The 15,991-nt window shown below is 32.4% G+C and overlaps 1 protein-coding gene across 1 annotated transcript; it reads right to left on the bottom strand.

Annotated features, from left to right (window-relative positions):
• Window positions 1–5,548: 5,548 nt before the first annotated feature.
• On the bottom strand, window positions 5,549–15,819 carry LOC106107200 (protein enhancer of sevenless 2B). The gene is made up of 6 exons (XM_013287947.1): window positions 15,517–15,819; window positions 15,335–15,432; window positions 14,988–15,107; window positions 9,067–9,232; window positions 6,612–6,722; window positions 5,549–5,637 (listed from the first exon to the last, which is right to left on the bottom strand). The coding sequence occupies exons 1-6, from the start codon at window positions 15,592–15,594 to the stop codon at window positions 5,575–5,577; spliced, it is 636 nt and encodes a 211-aa protein (XP_013143401.1). The 5' UTR covers window positions 15,595–15,819; the 3' UTR covers window positions 5,549–5,574.
• Between the last annotated feature and the right edge of the window lie 172 nt (window positions 15,820–15,991).

Raw genomic sequence — 15,991 nt, 5'->3', positions numbered from 1 at the left:
ACCACTACGATAAACTGATTCTGAATTGTCACTTACTTATTTAAAAGACTCACGCCCTCTTTCATTTTTCGCGAAATTGCATCATACTATCATACTAATATTAATGCGAAAGTTTCGGACACCACAGATGTTTGTTAGAGTTTGTAGCCTAAACGGTTGAACGAATCTCGATGAAATTTGGCATAGACGTAGATGATAGTCTGGAAAAACACATAGGCTACTTTTGTTTTTTATAATCCCACGCGGATGGAATCGCGGGCGAAAGATAGTGATATAATAAAAATAAGAATAACGTTTGATATACCATATCATTAGGTAGAATATGTAAGAACGCGTGGCTTGTACGTCAATATGATGCATTATTTGTGGCGGCTGGTGTACATACGAGCGAGAGCAACGCGCGGTCGAGGTCAAACAACCGGGTCAAAGTCGCGGCCTGCGCACTCTCATTGACTATTGTCCTTTTCCTTTCGTTTTAGATCATTTCCTAGTCACTTATCAAGGGCGTTTGGTTCACAGTCGATGCTAGTTAACACTTGTTATGTAACTGTTACACAATAAATTTATAAGCAAATGTCGTAATGTTTTGTTAATACATGTAGGCATATTGTTTTTAAATGTGCTATTTTATTTTTTGGAAATTTGTACTGAAAGATAGGTGTAAAACAACTTTGATATATTTACCTTATCAAAAACGTTTTATGAATGAAATGAATAAAGTATTACGATATTTACATTATCTAATAATTAGTTAGGTAATATCATTATCAATGACCTAAAAACCAAATATAATGACGAAACCACGGCTACATTGAAATCTGCCTCGCAAACGCCATCTTTTGTCGATTTAGAAAAGTAGTTTTGTAAGTTTACCACGTTATTATATAGATGGCGCTCTAACCATATTATTCTATTTCGTATGACAAGCATGGTTTCTTGGTGGTTTTTTTTTTCATGGACCTGGGGACAATATGATTACTAGTGATAATAATTTTTACTTTACGTTTTGACGTAGAATGAACTGAACTGCTTTTTCTAATTATTTCTTTTTTCCTCAGAGGATTATTATATCGTGGTCTGGTTGACTGTGTGCGGCAATCTGTGAAGAATGAGGGGATCTTGTCATTATACAAAGGATTCTTACCGACGTGGGTAAGAATGGGTCCGTGGGCGTTAGTTAATTGGATTGCCTTTGAAAATGTGATGCTTGTTGTTGGAGGTAAGCCTTTTTGAAATAGATCAAACAAGATACAGTCAGTCCTAGAAAAAAGCAACAGGTAGTTACTAAATATATTTAAAATATAAACAGCACTTTATGAAAATATATACCTATCGAGGTATATTTTTTAACACATTCAATGCTGACTGGCTTTGTGAATTTTATAACAAAAAATAGTAATGGCATGTAACGTGTTATAGTAATAGTGACAATTAACAATAGATTTTTAAGGACACTTAAATCTCAATGTTCATTGGTTAAAGGTATTAAACCGGAATCGACCCATTACTAACATTTATATGGGTTGCTTCCATTTAAAAAAAGAATACCTTACAGTAAAATGTTTTTCTTAATTATCTCTTTAGTAACTTTTGTATGTACTTACATTAGACCATTTTTCAAATAAACTGCCTTAACTGTAAAAGTAGGTAAAAAAATCCAAATGCCATATTTGAAAAAAATCCTACCCCGGTAATAACAATGTATATTTTGAAGCTAAATTTTTATTCAGCTTCTAGTGATGTTTTTTGAACAAAACTTTAACTATATAAAGGCGTACGAGATAAACTTTTAGCATAGTCTGTGGTGTATTCGCTTATTGGTGCATTACCATAAAAAGTGTATAGGTCATATTTGTACACTATGCATCAGATAGTTCGCCTTTGTTAAACAAAAAAAATATGCAAAATATTCCGAAATATGTTAGTGTTCACAATTATAGTAAAAACCAAAAATTCTACTAAAAATTAGGAGTAGAATATTTAAAATATACTAATATTCCTTTTCTAATTCTTTGTAAGTGTATTAAGTGCAAGTTATTTTAATAAAGGAAACTCCACATCGAATCTCAAACTTTTATAAAAGTTGATTACGATGGAATGTTTATATAACAAATTGACAATATTATTGTAGGATTACAGTTGTGCTAATTTTATACCGAAACGAGAAATCAAATTATTTGATGTTGTTCGATATTTGAAAAATAACATTTTTAACAAATGGCTGCAGTATTTTAATAAGGAAACTGTTGATTGGATTTTTTATTATAGACAGATAAAGTTTTCTGACCCGGTGGGCATAATTCAAACTAAATTATATTTCGTTAGTGCCCCGTGTCAATTTAAAATGTCTAAGTTTCTTGTCATACTGTAGCTGTCTTGTGATAATTTTTAATGTTATTTCCTATGGCTATGTGGTTTTTCCATTTTCTGACACAGCGACAGCAGCGCCGTTCTTACGAGCCAATATAAACTTATCACAGTATAGTTAATTTATTTGCAAGGGATTATTTAACCTTTGAAATTGGTTCTATAGTTAATATTAATTGTAGACCAAAGTTTTAATATTAGGATGAAATTGAGTATTTAACAAATTATTTATTTGGCTTAGGCTTTAGATTAGGGGTTAGATAAATTTGTAGCACAAATTTTACAATTATATTTATATAAGTACTTATAAAGTTGTGTATTGAGTATTATTTATTGAAAGACATTGTTTTATAAAATATTTATACTGAAACTTGTTAACTATTTATAATGTTATAAAATGGAAATAAATTACTTAATCATTGTTCTTTTTTTTTACAATTTTAATCCCACTTTTTTACTAAATTTATATTAAGCGAAAATTAAAAACGGGTCAACTCTCAATTTTATCCTCCGGTGACGGCACCGAGTAGTTTCAGAGCCTTCGTGGGTTCTGCTTCAGGGCGAGTATTAGTTTTGTTCGCGGTCACGTCGCAAGAGTCTGAAACTAGTCGGTGCCGTCACCGGAGGATAAAAGCGTGAGTTGAGCCGTTTTTATTTTCGCTTAAAGTAATGTCTCGCGAAAGTTTAAACAATCTAATTTTATATTGCAAAGTAATAGGGTAAAAAGTTTAGGTTGAAATGAAACTCGCGAGTACAATATTAAATTTATTAGTAAAAAATATTATACATCTTCCACAATATTGGAGAATCGATAACTTAATTAATTAAATATTTGATTATCATAGATTATAGCACTTCCAATTTCTTATAAACATGCCTTTTTCGTCACTACAGCGAGAAGCTCAATACAATGGCCTCTAAATGCTTTGCCGATGCGTAAACTCAAAATTGTCACTTGACTCTATTAAATATAGTAATTTTGGGATACATTACGATAACAAAAATAAATATCTACCATTCGACACGAGCACTCGGTCGTTCAGTAACGAATTCAATTTAATAACGTGGGATTCTACTGCCGCGACACTTGTGGGATGACAGTATATCGACAGTAGATACCCACCCTTAAACACTAGCTAAGTACACCGACACGAGTGCGCATATCAACGTTAACGTTAGGGTAAATATAAATTAAAATAGCGCGCTCCAAACAACTGCCATCCACTGCTGAAAAGTCTATACAAGAAATATTGTCGTCTCTTTCTTCAAAGACGATGAAAGGGAGAAACATATTTCATAGTTTGAAGAATGTGTCAGTCGATGAATCAAGCATTTGTAATGACTACATCGACACTTGCATTAAATGTCAAACTAACCTCACTAGCGCCCCCTTGTCAATGTCAAAAACGTCATTTTCATATTGTAACTGTCATGTTTTTTTCTTTGAAATATTCTCTTCACCTCTATCCAGTAAATTGTTTGACTATTCTCTCGATGTTTTTCAAAGGCAATAAAGACTAGATTCCAAAGTTGTCTATGGCTCGCGCTATTTTAACCTGGTCTATACTACCGTATTAGTTTTTTTTTCTCTAAATTTTGTCCTAATTTTAAAGATTCGTATTGTATTAGAGATTTAAAAGTTTAAATTTTTTTGTAGTATCGTATTAATAGTGTAAAAATAAAATGTTAAAATAGTTAAAACCTAATTAAAACATCCAAAGCAAATCAGTATAGACACGAGCGTGTATTGTACTAAAACTTTGTATGTACAGTCGAGGACATTTATTTCCGACCCATCTCGATGAAAACATTTGACGCTCGCAACGCAATTCGAGAACTTTCCTAGCAACATATAAAAATGTTAAAATAAAGCTCATATCGCTGTAAATTATTCATTCCTAAGTGGGTAGCGAATATAATTCTTTGACTGTACATAGTCATAATATTGCCAATATAAAATCATTCGTTTGAGTAATATCAGGGGGGCCTTTACATATTGTGCGTAACGCAAACCATACAATGTCTAAATCTAAGAGCTAAGCTTTTAAGGGACGCTGTACGCGGCATATCAGTTTTCTACTCGTCTATGGTACCAGATATACTTTATGTACATACATGTATGTACACACATATTTACCTGATTGTGTTGAAATAAAATCAGAATCAAACTTAGAGCTATATACTTAACTATAATGTAAATGGTAAATATTTAGAAAATGAGCATTATACGCTAATATGTCGATAAATAACAGTCGTGTGTTTGAAATTAAATAAAATCACATCATTGTAAAATCCACGCGGGCGCAGATTCAGCGAATACCACTGAATTGATCCCAATTGTATTTTTAAAAACACTAAGCAATATTACTTTGAATCTACAAATTATTCTGGCACGTTCCATGACAAAGTCGTCAATATAAATGTCACGCTATAAATAAAAAGAACAAGATTTAAATATATAGATAGGCTACACACTGATCTGTATAGATAGATAGGTCGTTGCTTCAAACTTTCATGTTACCGTTAGTTATTATTAATTAGAGCCTGTCCCACCACTGGCTGATAGAGGCTCAGATAGCTTAAAAGTGACGTCACTGTCAGATAAGATAACAAAATCCGATATTTCCATCACATGTTTAACACGTTGGATTGTTATCAGACAATTTACTACTGTTAGCGCGAAAATGGGGAAAATCGTATAGGCACAAAATTTAACAGCTTATAGCCTGTCCATGTGTAGAGGTCAGTGACATAACATAGATGGAACACAATTATTGTTTTGCAAAAGCTCTAAAAGGTGAAACGCAATTGAATGTAATTAAAACATATAACAACTTATCTATATATTTAAAACCTTTAGGAAAAAATATAAATTCGTCTCATAACCACGTATAAATGATAGACACGGCACGTATGTAAATTTTGTACTACCACATAGTTGTATCGTTGCTAAAATCACTTATATTTCGCGTCATACCATTGCGTGGGGACGCGAACAAGCTACTGCTTAAAAATAATCGACATTGTAATCAGCTGTAGGACATGAAGCACCATAAAACACGTCAAAAATTACATATAAAATCATACTCCGGTCATACCTCGCTATCGTCGATCTCACGCCGACGTCCGTCCTTCTCCAAATAAAACCTTAAGCGCTAAAATGTATATATAAANNGTAGAGAGGCAAGAGGTGAGGTCGCACTGCCACTATGAGTGGTACGCGGTCACGTACGACGCCGGGAACAGCCCGCGCCGATGCGCTATTTCACCCTGGAAGTAAACATTACAATTAAAAAAAAAACAAATTTATCCTAAATGGATAAAATTTAGGACATTTAGGTGCGGGCGTTGCCATAAGAAACAAACGAATATAGCAGACAAATTAATATCTTAACAATACTTTGATAATTACAAGAGTGTAAACGCAAATCTTTGACTAGACTATCGCACAACTGATAAGTCGCGCTTAGATTCCTATGAGCTTGTATAGAGGTTCGCACACTACTTGATTTTTAGTTGTGCAACTAAACAGTTGAATTGGCTGCGAAGCAATCGACAATCGCGCAACGATTATGCGATAGTTTAATCAGAGGTGTGCGCCCCCATTAAGCATTGACGTATTGCAAGTGATTGTGTATTGTCTTAGGTCAGGAGATTACAATAAGTACGTTATCATTGTTTTATCATTATAGATACTTGAGTGATAAACAATTTAAACTTTAGTACTATTACCTCCCATAAAATTACACGGACCCGGTTTAGGTGTAAGAACCCAACTGTAACTCTTTACAGTCAGTATCGATATTCTTTGCTATCCATTTCAATAAAATACCATTTGACGCTTAATTGTGATCTACGCTCAATAGCAACTGAGGGGCTCAGAGCCTACCCTAAATAAGGAGTAACTAGGCCATATTCAACCATGACCCACTGCGGGTTGGTTGACTTCAGACATATGTTTGAATTCCTTCACCGATGTATGCAGGTATCGCAATGTTTTCCATCACCGAAAGAGCGTCAGGTAAATTATGTTACATATGAAATTATATAATCACATTGGTACATTACAGGATTTGAACCCAAGACCTGTAGGTTACAAGTCAACTGCCCACCCCTGAGCCATCGACGCTCTTATCAACACGTACTAAATTACAGTGGTTCCAAATTGGGAAGTGAATTAAAATCTTTAACTGTAAATTGTTATCCTACGTGGAATAATGTTACTCATACGTGTTGTGCCTCACCTGCCACCAATGCTGGTCGGAGCGGTCGGTGACTGTGATGACGTCACCGCGCCTGAACTCCAGCTCGCCCGCCTCTTGCGGCGTGAAGTCGTACAGCGCCTGCACCAGCATCTGAAGAAACATTTAAAAACATATTGTTTAAAAACCTTTAAACATCTATTAAGTCTTGATGGATTTTAAGACCGCGCACACGTTTAACTAAACAATCACACAACTGTTTAGTCGCGCTTTGATTCTTATGAGCTTATATGAAGGTGCTCACACTACTTACTTTTAGTTGTGCAACTAAACAGTTGTATGGGCAGCAAAACATTTGTTCGATAGTTTAGTTATAGATGTACTCCCGCTCTAAAACGTCAAGTAAGCGCTTTTTATGTGCATTTTTATCAAATCGTTATTGAAGATAGGAGATATGGTAAGGAATTCTTACGTAAGAGAAATCAGTTGATATCCTTCAATTTTGGAGTATTATTTCAAAAGTCAAAATGCTAGACAACGGTAGCTGAATTATAAATATTTACTTACTAAATGGTATTTCACTGTAAATAATGATAACAAGGCATAAACGCAGCGTTAACTATATAAGTGATTTACGTTTATTCAAATTAAATTTAATGATTATTGTTTATTTAGAGTCGACACAATGGCATTGCAAGAGATAAGCACGACATCGGCTCACGCTTTGCGTGTGTCTTGCTACCGAATACAGACTACATTAGTGTTTAATAATAGTTCATTATAACATAATAATACCTATCTATACTCCTATACTTATACTAACATAATAAAGCGTAAGCAATCACAGCATATTTTTGAATAATTCTTTCTTTAACAAAAAGCCCTACACTTACAACATGCTTTAGGCTATTTATTTTCAAGTTATTAAACTTAGGGGGTACATAAATTGGAAAAAAACCAGGGGGAGGGACCATATCTCCGAGCTGCTATTATGAAGTATGATTGATTATTTTTTATTATCTAAATAAGGGCTTCATCTGTACTAGGTTAAACATAAACACGATTAAGGATAGATTACATGTGACCGCTAAAGGGGGGTTCAACCCATCTCTCACTATCCAAACATCGAATGCGGGTTATTTTCGTTACTGTATCAGGGTCATAGATGTTTGCGAGGCGTACCATTCCCGCTGCGAGATGCTTTGTACACTACTCTAATACGTGACCTGTGCGAATGGAATTTACTCTACGAAAATCTAATTAAGTCGTATGTCTACGAATAAATACACAAATGTATATTTATGTATAAAGGAAGTTTTTAATCACTAGCTGTTACTCGCGATTTCGCTCGTGTGTAATTAAAAATTAAAAAACATAACCTATGTTACTTTTTAATGGTGAAAGAATTTTTGAAATCGGCCCAGCAGTTTTTAAGTTATTTCAATACATACAAAATACAATTTTTTCCTCTTTATATTAGTATGAAATTATTAAAAGTTAAATGTTTCTTTGATGATGTATTAACAATAGAAATATATTAATCATACTCTAAATTGAAGTAAATGTCTATTAAAAAAAAACTTTAGATTTCATATTTAATCAACTTATTTCATCCGTAATTTTATACACGAAATTAATTTTGCAATTTCACTCAATTTCCAAACAATAGACAAGCCCTCTGGATCAAACAGACCATATCATTGGTTCAAGTTAAAGTTATCGACTACAATAAAATATACACTATAACTGAGATTTTTCTTCTTGTCTGGTTATTGTGGTTTTGTTATATTCACGGTGCGTTGAATCCAATACAAATAAGATATTGTATTATTTTCTAGAATAACAATGAACGGACTTTAAAGTCGTTTTAGATTTTATTTCATTCATATTATTTAGGTTTAGAATTCAGCGTAAAAAAATCCATTGATACAATAGCTTATTTTTTGTCTATTTCACAAAAACTCAGTCATCAAAAAACTTATCTAAACATTTTCTCGTGATATTAGGATTTAGACTTATCCTATATCAAATACATCGCAAACTAGAAAGCCGATTTTCTAAAGCAGAATAAGGACGCCGGTCGTAAATCTTGTTATTACCGAGTTTGGCAACACGGTGAAAACTAGACTTACACTATATTTGGACATTCGGAAAACAACAGCCTTTATTTACAAAGCAAACAATTAATGTAATAAGTTTATTTCTACCTCGTTAAACCTTGATTTTTCACTATTGAAACATCAATTCAAAAACTCTTTCGCTCTCTCATTGAAAAAACAAGGACAACTCTTCTAGGATCTATTTATGTTAACATGTATTGTACATTATGTTGTGTGTTTTTTTTTAATAAGAATATATTTAAAGCTCGTAGACCAGGTAATATTAGATTAACATCATTTCTAGTTAGTAGAGTGGACAGAATGTGACTAAATGCATAAGAAATGTAAATGCACGTAATTCGAAAGTTATTGTTAGTCCAAGATGTTTATTTCCTTACCTCTTCGGGTACAACATCTCGTAGTTTGACGTCCTGCAGGCGGCTGACTGATGCCGAACGGTGGTAGTCTACGAGCTCGTTCAGCGAATTGAACTTAACCACCCATAGGAAGAATTTGCTTGACGCGTCGCGTAATACCTTGAAATGCTGGACACCGTCTGGACATCTAAAATAATAACGATATCAATGATAAACTACAAGTAACATAATATAATCTAGAATTGCGTTTAGAAAATACCAATTTATACGATTTGCCTTCAAATAGGTACTTATCTATACTATTATTATAAAGCGTTAACACATATTACTTCGTGGCGTAGGATGTCAACAATCACAGGATATTTTTAAATAATTCTTTCTTTCATATAACACTTACGGCACGCTTTAGGCTTTACATTTTCACACCATTAAACTTAGAAGGTAAATAAATTGAAAAAAAAAAAAACCTAATGTGGGAAAGGGAACATAGGTTACAAGCTGCCAACATCAACAAAAGGAGATTGTCATGGTTTTTCATCAAGTCATGTCATTTTTATATTTGCAATTGCTAATTTGACAAATGTAAACAATAAAATAAAATTTTCATAGTCATGCGGATACAGCCATACGGGAACAGCTAGTTATAGAAATAAAGGCAAAGTAAGACTTAGACAAGGTAAGTAGTACATTCTATTTTTTTTTCTAATTAAGCTTAAATGTGCTGTTTGGTGATGTACAGTGACGTCATTTGAATGACGTAGCTGAATTTAATACAAGATGATTCACACGAACCAACAGTATTTCCAATTTCTCCGAATAATAAGCGGTCGGGCAAATATTCTCGTCTCTAAAGAGATGACAAACTTGGGATATTTTTTTTGCACGACAATAAAAAATTGATAATATTATGGATAGTCAATATTTACAAGAATAAAGAATATGTATTTGTAGACATAATATTAAAATAGTGAACATATGGATTTTTAGAGTAAGTAAATTATTAGAAAACATAAATGACTAATATTTCTTCCGACTAAGATCGAAGCTTTTTCTGATATGGTTCACGATAATTGTGTGTGGAATTCGTACTTACAACCGCAAAATCAGTACTTAATATCCTTAACTATTGAGTTCAACAGCTCGAACAAATGTTCTGAATTGAATGTTACTGAATCATCTAGAAATTAATGAATGATGTCTGATGATGTTTGACACTTGCTCGCGATTTCGTCAACGTGGAATTTAAAAAAAAATAGTAAAAATATATTTTATGTTACTCGGTGATAATTACCTTTTTAATAGTGCAAGAATTTCTGAAATTATTCCAGTAGTTTTTGAGTTATTTCAATACATACAAACATAGAAATATTTCCTCTTTATAATATTAGTATAGATATAGACAGGCATAGTTAGTACAGACTCTGATTTAGGATACTTTTGGGTAGTTAATTTTCAAAAATGCTTATGAACGATACGGCAAAAATTTAATGATTATTCACTCACACGAAAATGTTATACAATTTTAAAATGAATACCAGAGTTTGTGCCCTATGAATAATCAATTCGCTTCGTTTGTATGAAACGTGCGAATGTACACTACTATTGTATTAAGGAAAGTATAAAATATTTCATATTATATGAAAGATTTAAATAACAGTAGGTATATGATGCAAATTAATATTATAGTGTTTTTTCCGAAATTACGCTATAACAAATGATCAGCCACGCCAATAATATGGTTATCGGATTTTCTTAATTTTACATGGGTAAAAAACTGAATTTTGGTTGTCACTTCTTACTAATATTATAAATGCGAAAGTTTAGATGGATGGATAGATGTTTGTAAGAGTTTGTAGCCTAAACTGCTGAACGTATATTTATGAAATTTAGCATAGTTGTAGAGGATAATCTGGAAGAACACATAGGCTACTTAGTTCTTTTTTACACGCGGACGGAGTCGCAGGCGAAAGTTATTTTTATTAGTAATTTATACTCAAACGATGTTATTCGATAAATGACGCGCCGAAAATTATGTAGAATTATGTATCTATTTCTTTTTGAAGACTAACAAAAAATGTGAAAACAATTGACAAAGTATCTTGGAAGGTTCTAGATGCCGAATTTGCTATTATTATGCATAATATCTGAAAGGATTTGCACGTTTCAAATTCTTTTTTTTTAAATCGATAACATGGAAATTTCATAATGTAACAGTCAGTCGATTAATTTGTTTTTAGATCATTTAGTCCGGACTGTCCTCAGTTCATTAACTTTCTAAATACTTTGCAAATAAACTATACACCAAGTCAATATTAGTATCACAGTATTTATATACGAGTATGCGATAGTTTAAAACTGGTTCCAACACACTCCTCACTTTGTCTGATTCATACTGTTTGACAACGAACTGGTTTAAAAGCATACAAGAAATAGATTTAAGAAGTTTAAAGTACAAAAAATATAATCAGCAAAATATAAAACACGATGGATGACTAATGATTCTGTTGAATAAACCACATCGACCGATAAGTCACGAAATGTGGGTTTACTCAAACTGAGATACAAAAATATTGTTATCTCTGTCTTCGTCATAGAGAATGAAAAAGATACACTGTCGCGGAAATTCGCGATGTTTCGCTTACAACAAAATTTGCAAGTTACTTATAACAAGACAAACTACACTTACAAAATCAATTAGATATATTTCTTCTTTTAAGAGAAGGAGGCAAACGGGCGGCGGGAACACAGAGGTGGTCAACGACGCCCATGGACATCCGCAACACCAGAGGAATTACAGATGCGTTGGCGGCCTTTGGAGGAAATTGTAGGCTCGCTTTTTGAAGGACCCTAAGTCGTATTGGTTTGGTAATACCGCCGAGGAATGACCGTTCCACAACGCGGCTGTCCGGGGCAGAAAGTTCCGCAAAAACATGGTGAGGATGGTACCTGGCGGTCTGTTGTGTCGTCTGATTACGAAGACGAAGTGAATTTTGTTAACTAATGAGAAAAACCAATAGCCGTGCATAACCGATATTTTTCTCGTAATGATTTAACAGCATCTTATTGGTTATTATTCTGCGTCTCAATGTGTTCAAAACCCTCAAACGATAGCTTTTCGAACATCGCGAGATTCCCCGACTGTACGTTACCGGTTAAGGTACAAAAAATTGTTTAACTACATTTTTATAGCAAACTACTAGAACAAATAGGTCGCTAATCACTAGCACTAGAAGCCGTAAGGGTGAAATTTGCGGTTAAAAACACCCGCTAGAAAGATTAAATGACTCAGATACCAAGACGCGTTATTTACTTATGCTATCTACCAATTTAACATCGAATAGTATTGCTTGCCTCGCATGGACGTTCATACTAGCATGCTATTTGACTATCAACTACCAATAAATATGTAACCTCACTATCGTGAACTTGGTAATAATATTTTAACATGTAAATTGAATCTTTTGAATGGATAAAATCATACTAATACTAATATTACAAATGAGAAAGTTGGATGGATGCATGTTTGTTAGACTTTGTAGCCTAAACGGCTAAACGGATTTTTTTTATTTTGGAAAATCATATTTGGAAAATTTTTTATTTCGGAAAATTTGGTACAGATGTAGAGCATAGTCTGGAAGAACACATAGGCAAATCACTTTTGTTTTTTTCTAATCCACGCGGACGGAGTCGCGGGCGTAATCTGGTTTATAATACCATAAACAACAACAAATACTTGAGGATTCATTTCCCATCTTTCTGCCGTCAGTAAAATTTCACAATGAACTCAAAGAAAATAAACTATCGAGCAAATTACATCAGGAAATCTCTACATCTATTTCCACTTTTAAATCCTAAGAAAAGTGTTATAGTAATATTTAAAAGCAATTATTATTTCTTTAAAAACAAACAACTTGTTATTGTAAGTTTAATATGAGAGGAACTTTATGAGTTACCAAATAATTATTTTTATAACTACAAAAGTTCTCACATAGAGAGAAAAGTCAAGATATTGTTTATATGATAGGCAGTTTATCAGTTGTTTCCAACGAAATATTTGTCATATGTATTCCTAGTGAATATTGACTGTTTGTCATGATAACAATGATTAATTATTTATTTACTAGCTTTCGCCCACAACTCCGTCTATGTGGAATTAAAAAAAAAAACAAAAGTGAGTAGTGTATGTTTTCTTCCAGACTATACTCTATGTCTATGTCGAATTTCACCCCTATCCATACAGCTGTTTGGACTACAAACTCTAACAAACATCCATTCATCTATCTAAACTTTCGCATTTATAATATTAGTGAGAAGTTAGATTTATTCATTTAATATGCTTTGTTATTGTCTTTTCCTGCTCTTAGTTGATTACTGAACAGTTAAAACATTCTAATAAATTACTTTAACAATGTTAAGTTTGATTCAAAAATTAAAGATTTATTTATAAGTTACAAAATTGTTTATGTATGGTAGTGGTTGAGTGACTGGTTCCTACACTAGACTCAAGGCCCGTTTTGTATAAGCCAGAGTTTTTCCATCTTACTGCTAGTTATTTAGAACATACAGTAACATAAATCTCAAGTAATGTACAATAAAAAGATAAATGATCATTCATTATGAAGTTCTTTAAGCTGCATACATGTGCTAAGTTTTAACTAACAAAACAACTGAATAGTAAAAGTTTTACCCACAATTTTTTAACTGAATATTTGTAGCAGACTTTAGCTGTCTCAATGTTGGTATGTTGAAAATTAAAATTTCTATTGTTTTTACCATTAGATATGGTAATTATTTTCACAAGTTTCATACCAACAAATAATTCCATATTAGGAAGCGGAATATCTCTTGACATGACAATATAAATACAAAACATTTTCCTTGATTATTTAAGGACTCTTACCTTCTATAATTTACATCATACTAATATTATAAATGTTAAAGTTTAGATGGATGGACGGATGGATAGATGGATGTTTGTTAGAATTTGTAGCCTAAGCGGTTGAACGGATTTCAATGAAATTTGGCATAGATGTAGCAGATAGTCTGGAAGAACACATAGGCTTACTTTTGTTTTTTTCAATACAACGCGGACGGAGTCGCGGGCGAAAGCTAGTGTGTTAATAAATGTGAGTATTAATATTAAATTACAAGTATGTGATTGGTGAAAAGTTAATACTAACATAACTAAACGAAGGATAAATATTTTCATTGAAATATCTTCCAACTATACAATCAATTAAAGTGCAGAATTCAATAATTAATGTAAAGGTAACTATTCTAAACTATGCACAATTAAAAATAACAATTTATATATTAGTGTATAACTACCATGACCCCACCTTAGGATTTCATTGTTCTAATTTTAGTTAATTGCTTTAAACCATCATTACACAAAGTTAGATAATTGCCATGTCACAGGTCATAGACTACTATGAAGAGTAATTTAATAAAGTGACAAAGCACTCAATAATTACATGTTAAAACATGTGTGCAATTATACAAAAAACTTCTGGTATATTCTAGAAATGTTACATTTAATTCTTTTTCAAAAATTAAATAAACTGGTGGTCACCCATTCAAATTTCGTGCATAATTCATAATCATTTTTTTAAATTTAATGTACTTCTTTTTATTCCATTTGTGCAATTCTCTTATATTCTATAGCACTGATAAATTTTCTACATATTGAAGACAGAATTAATATTGGAAAGGAAGCATGGCTGGAATATTCATATAATATGTTTTGTTTATGTTAATACTTATTGAAGTTATTTTTAAAGGAGTATCTAAATATAAATTTAACATTTTTGTTAACAAAATTATTATCATCACATTATAGGATATCCTGATCCATCATATCTCAGCATGTTGAAATAATTATTAATATGGTAGATTTACTTGTATGAACAAATAATGATAGAGAGAAAAACTAATGTACTTACTTAACAGATAAAGAGAAGTCACCAGGGCTTGATTCACTGATCCTAATGAGAAATCCTCCTTCTGGTTTATTTGCTAAGAGTTTTTCTGCATCTGCTCTTGTAATTCTACCATAGTACCAACTGAAAAGAAATATTTGTGTATTATCTACAATTTAGTATAAAAATCTACTTATTAACATGATTTTATGTGCAAGTACATTAATTTAAAACACATGTTTACGTATTTACACAAAAATTCCCGGCGATTGCAATAAGATCGAAGTTACTGATAAGTTAACTTTTTAAATGCAACATTAGTTTGATTTATGCAAAATACTTTAAATAATAATTGGTACTTGTCCACATACCTATGGCTTTTCATTTGAATGTAGTTACTAGGAATAAGTCCTTCTTTGCCGTCTAATTCAGCCCTGTACCAATTCATATCGTCCTCCATGTTTAGTATCTGCAACAACAAGAATTCTAGGTAACATCCGTCTCCTTCTTTCAGAGGACTTATTGACAAGTATTTAAAAAATTAAAGCCTTACTTTGAGTACTTGATTTTTCTTAAAACTCAGCTCATCATCAGCAGTTGCAGTGAAATCGTGTTTTGCTATAGCCTCCATGTTCAAATTAGGCACTTCACTGAAATGTCACTGGATACCAAAATAACTCACAAAGTATATTAACTGACTACAGCACTTGAGGTCAGGGAAGTAAAGTAATCATAATGCATGTATTTTTAATGAATAACTTTATCCACAGGATTATAAGAAAATACGCGAAACAATTTTATATGATCTCTGTCTACACATCAGTCACACACACTATTCTGTGTTGCCAGTTCAGCTTCAGATTTGTTTCAGAATCTAATTTCTAACAGCTAACTTTTTAGAATGTGAATTCTACTTGAGTAGGTATTTAATAATTACTTTACAAGTAACTGAAAATAGTTGTATGATTACAGGGTTCAGATGAGTTTTTTTTTCGATTCTTGGCTAACTGTCTGAATAATATACGAAA

Source organism: Papilio polytes, unplaced genomic scaffold (assembly GCF_000836215.1).
Source record: "Papilio polytes unplaced genomic scaffold, Ppol_1.0 DF822067.1, whole genome shotgun sequence".
NCBI classification, from domain to species: Eukaryota; Metazoa; Arthropoda; class Insecta; order Lepidoptera; family Papilionidae; genus Papilio; species Papilio polytes.
The sequence above is the reverse complement of the archived record's forward strand: the minus strand, read 5'-3'. Positions and strand labels throughout refer to the sequence as shown.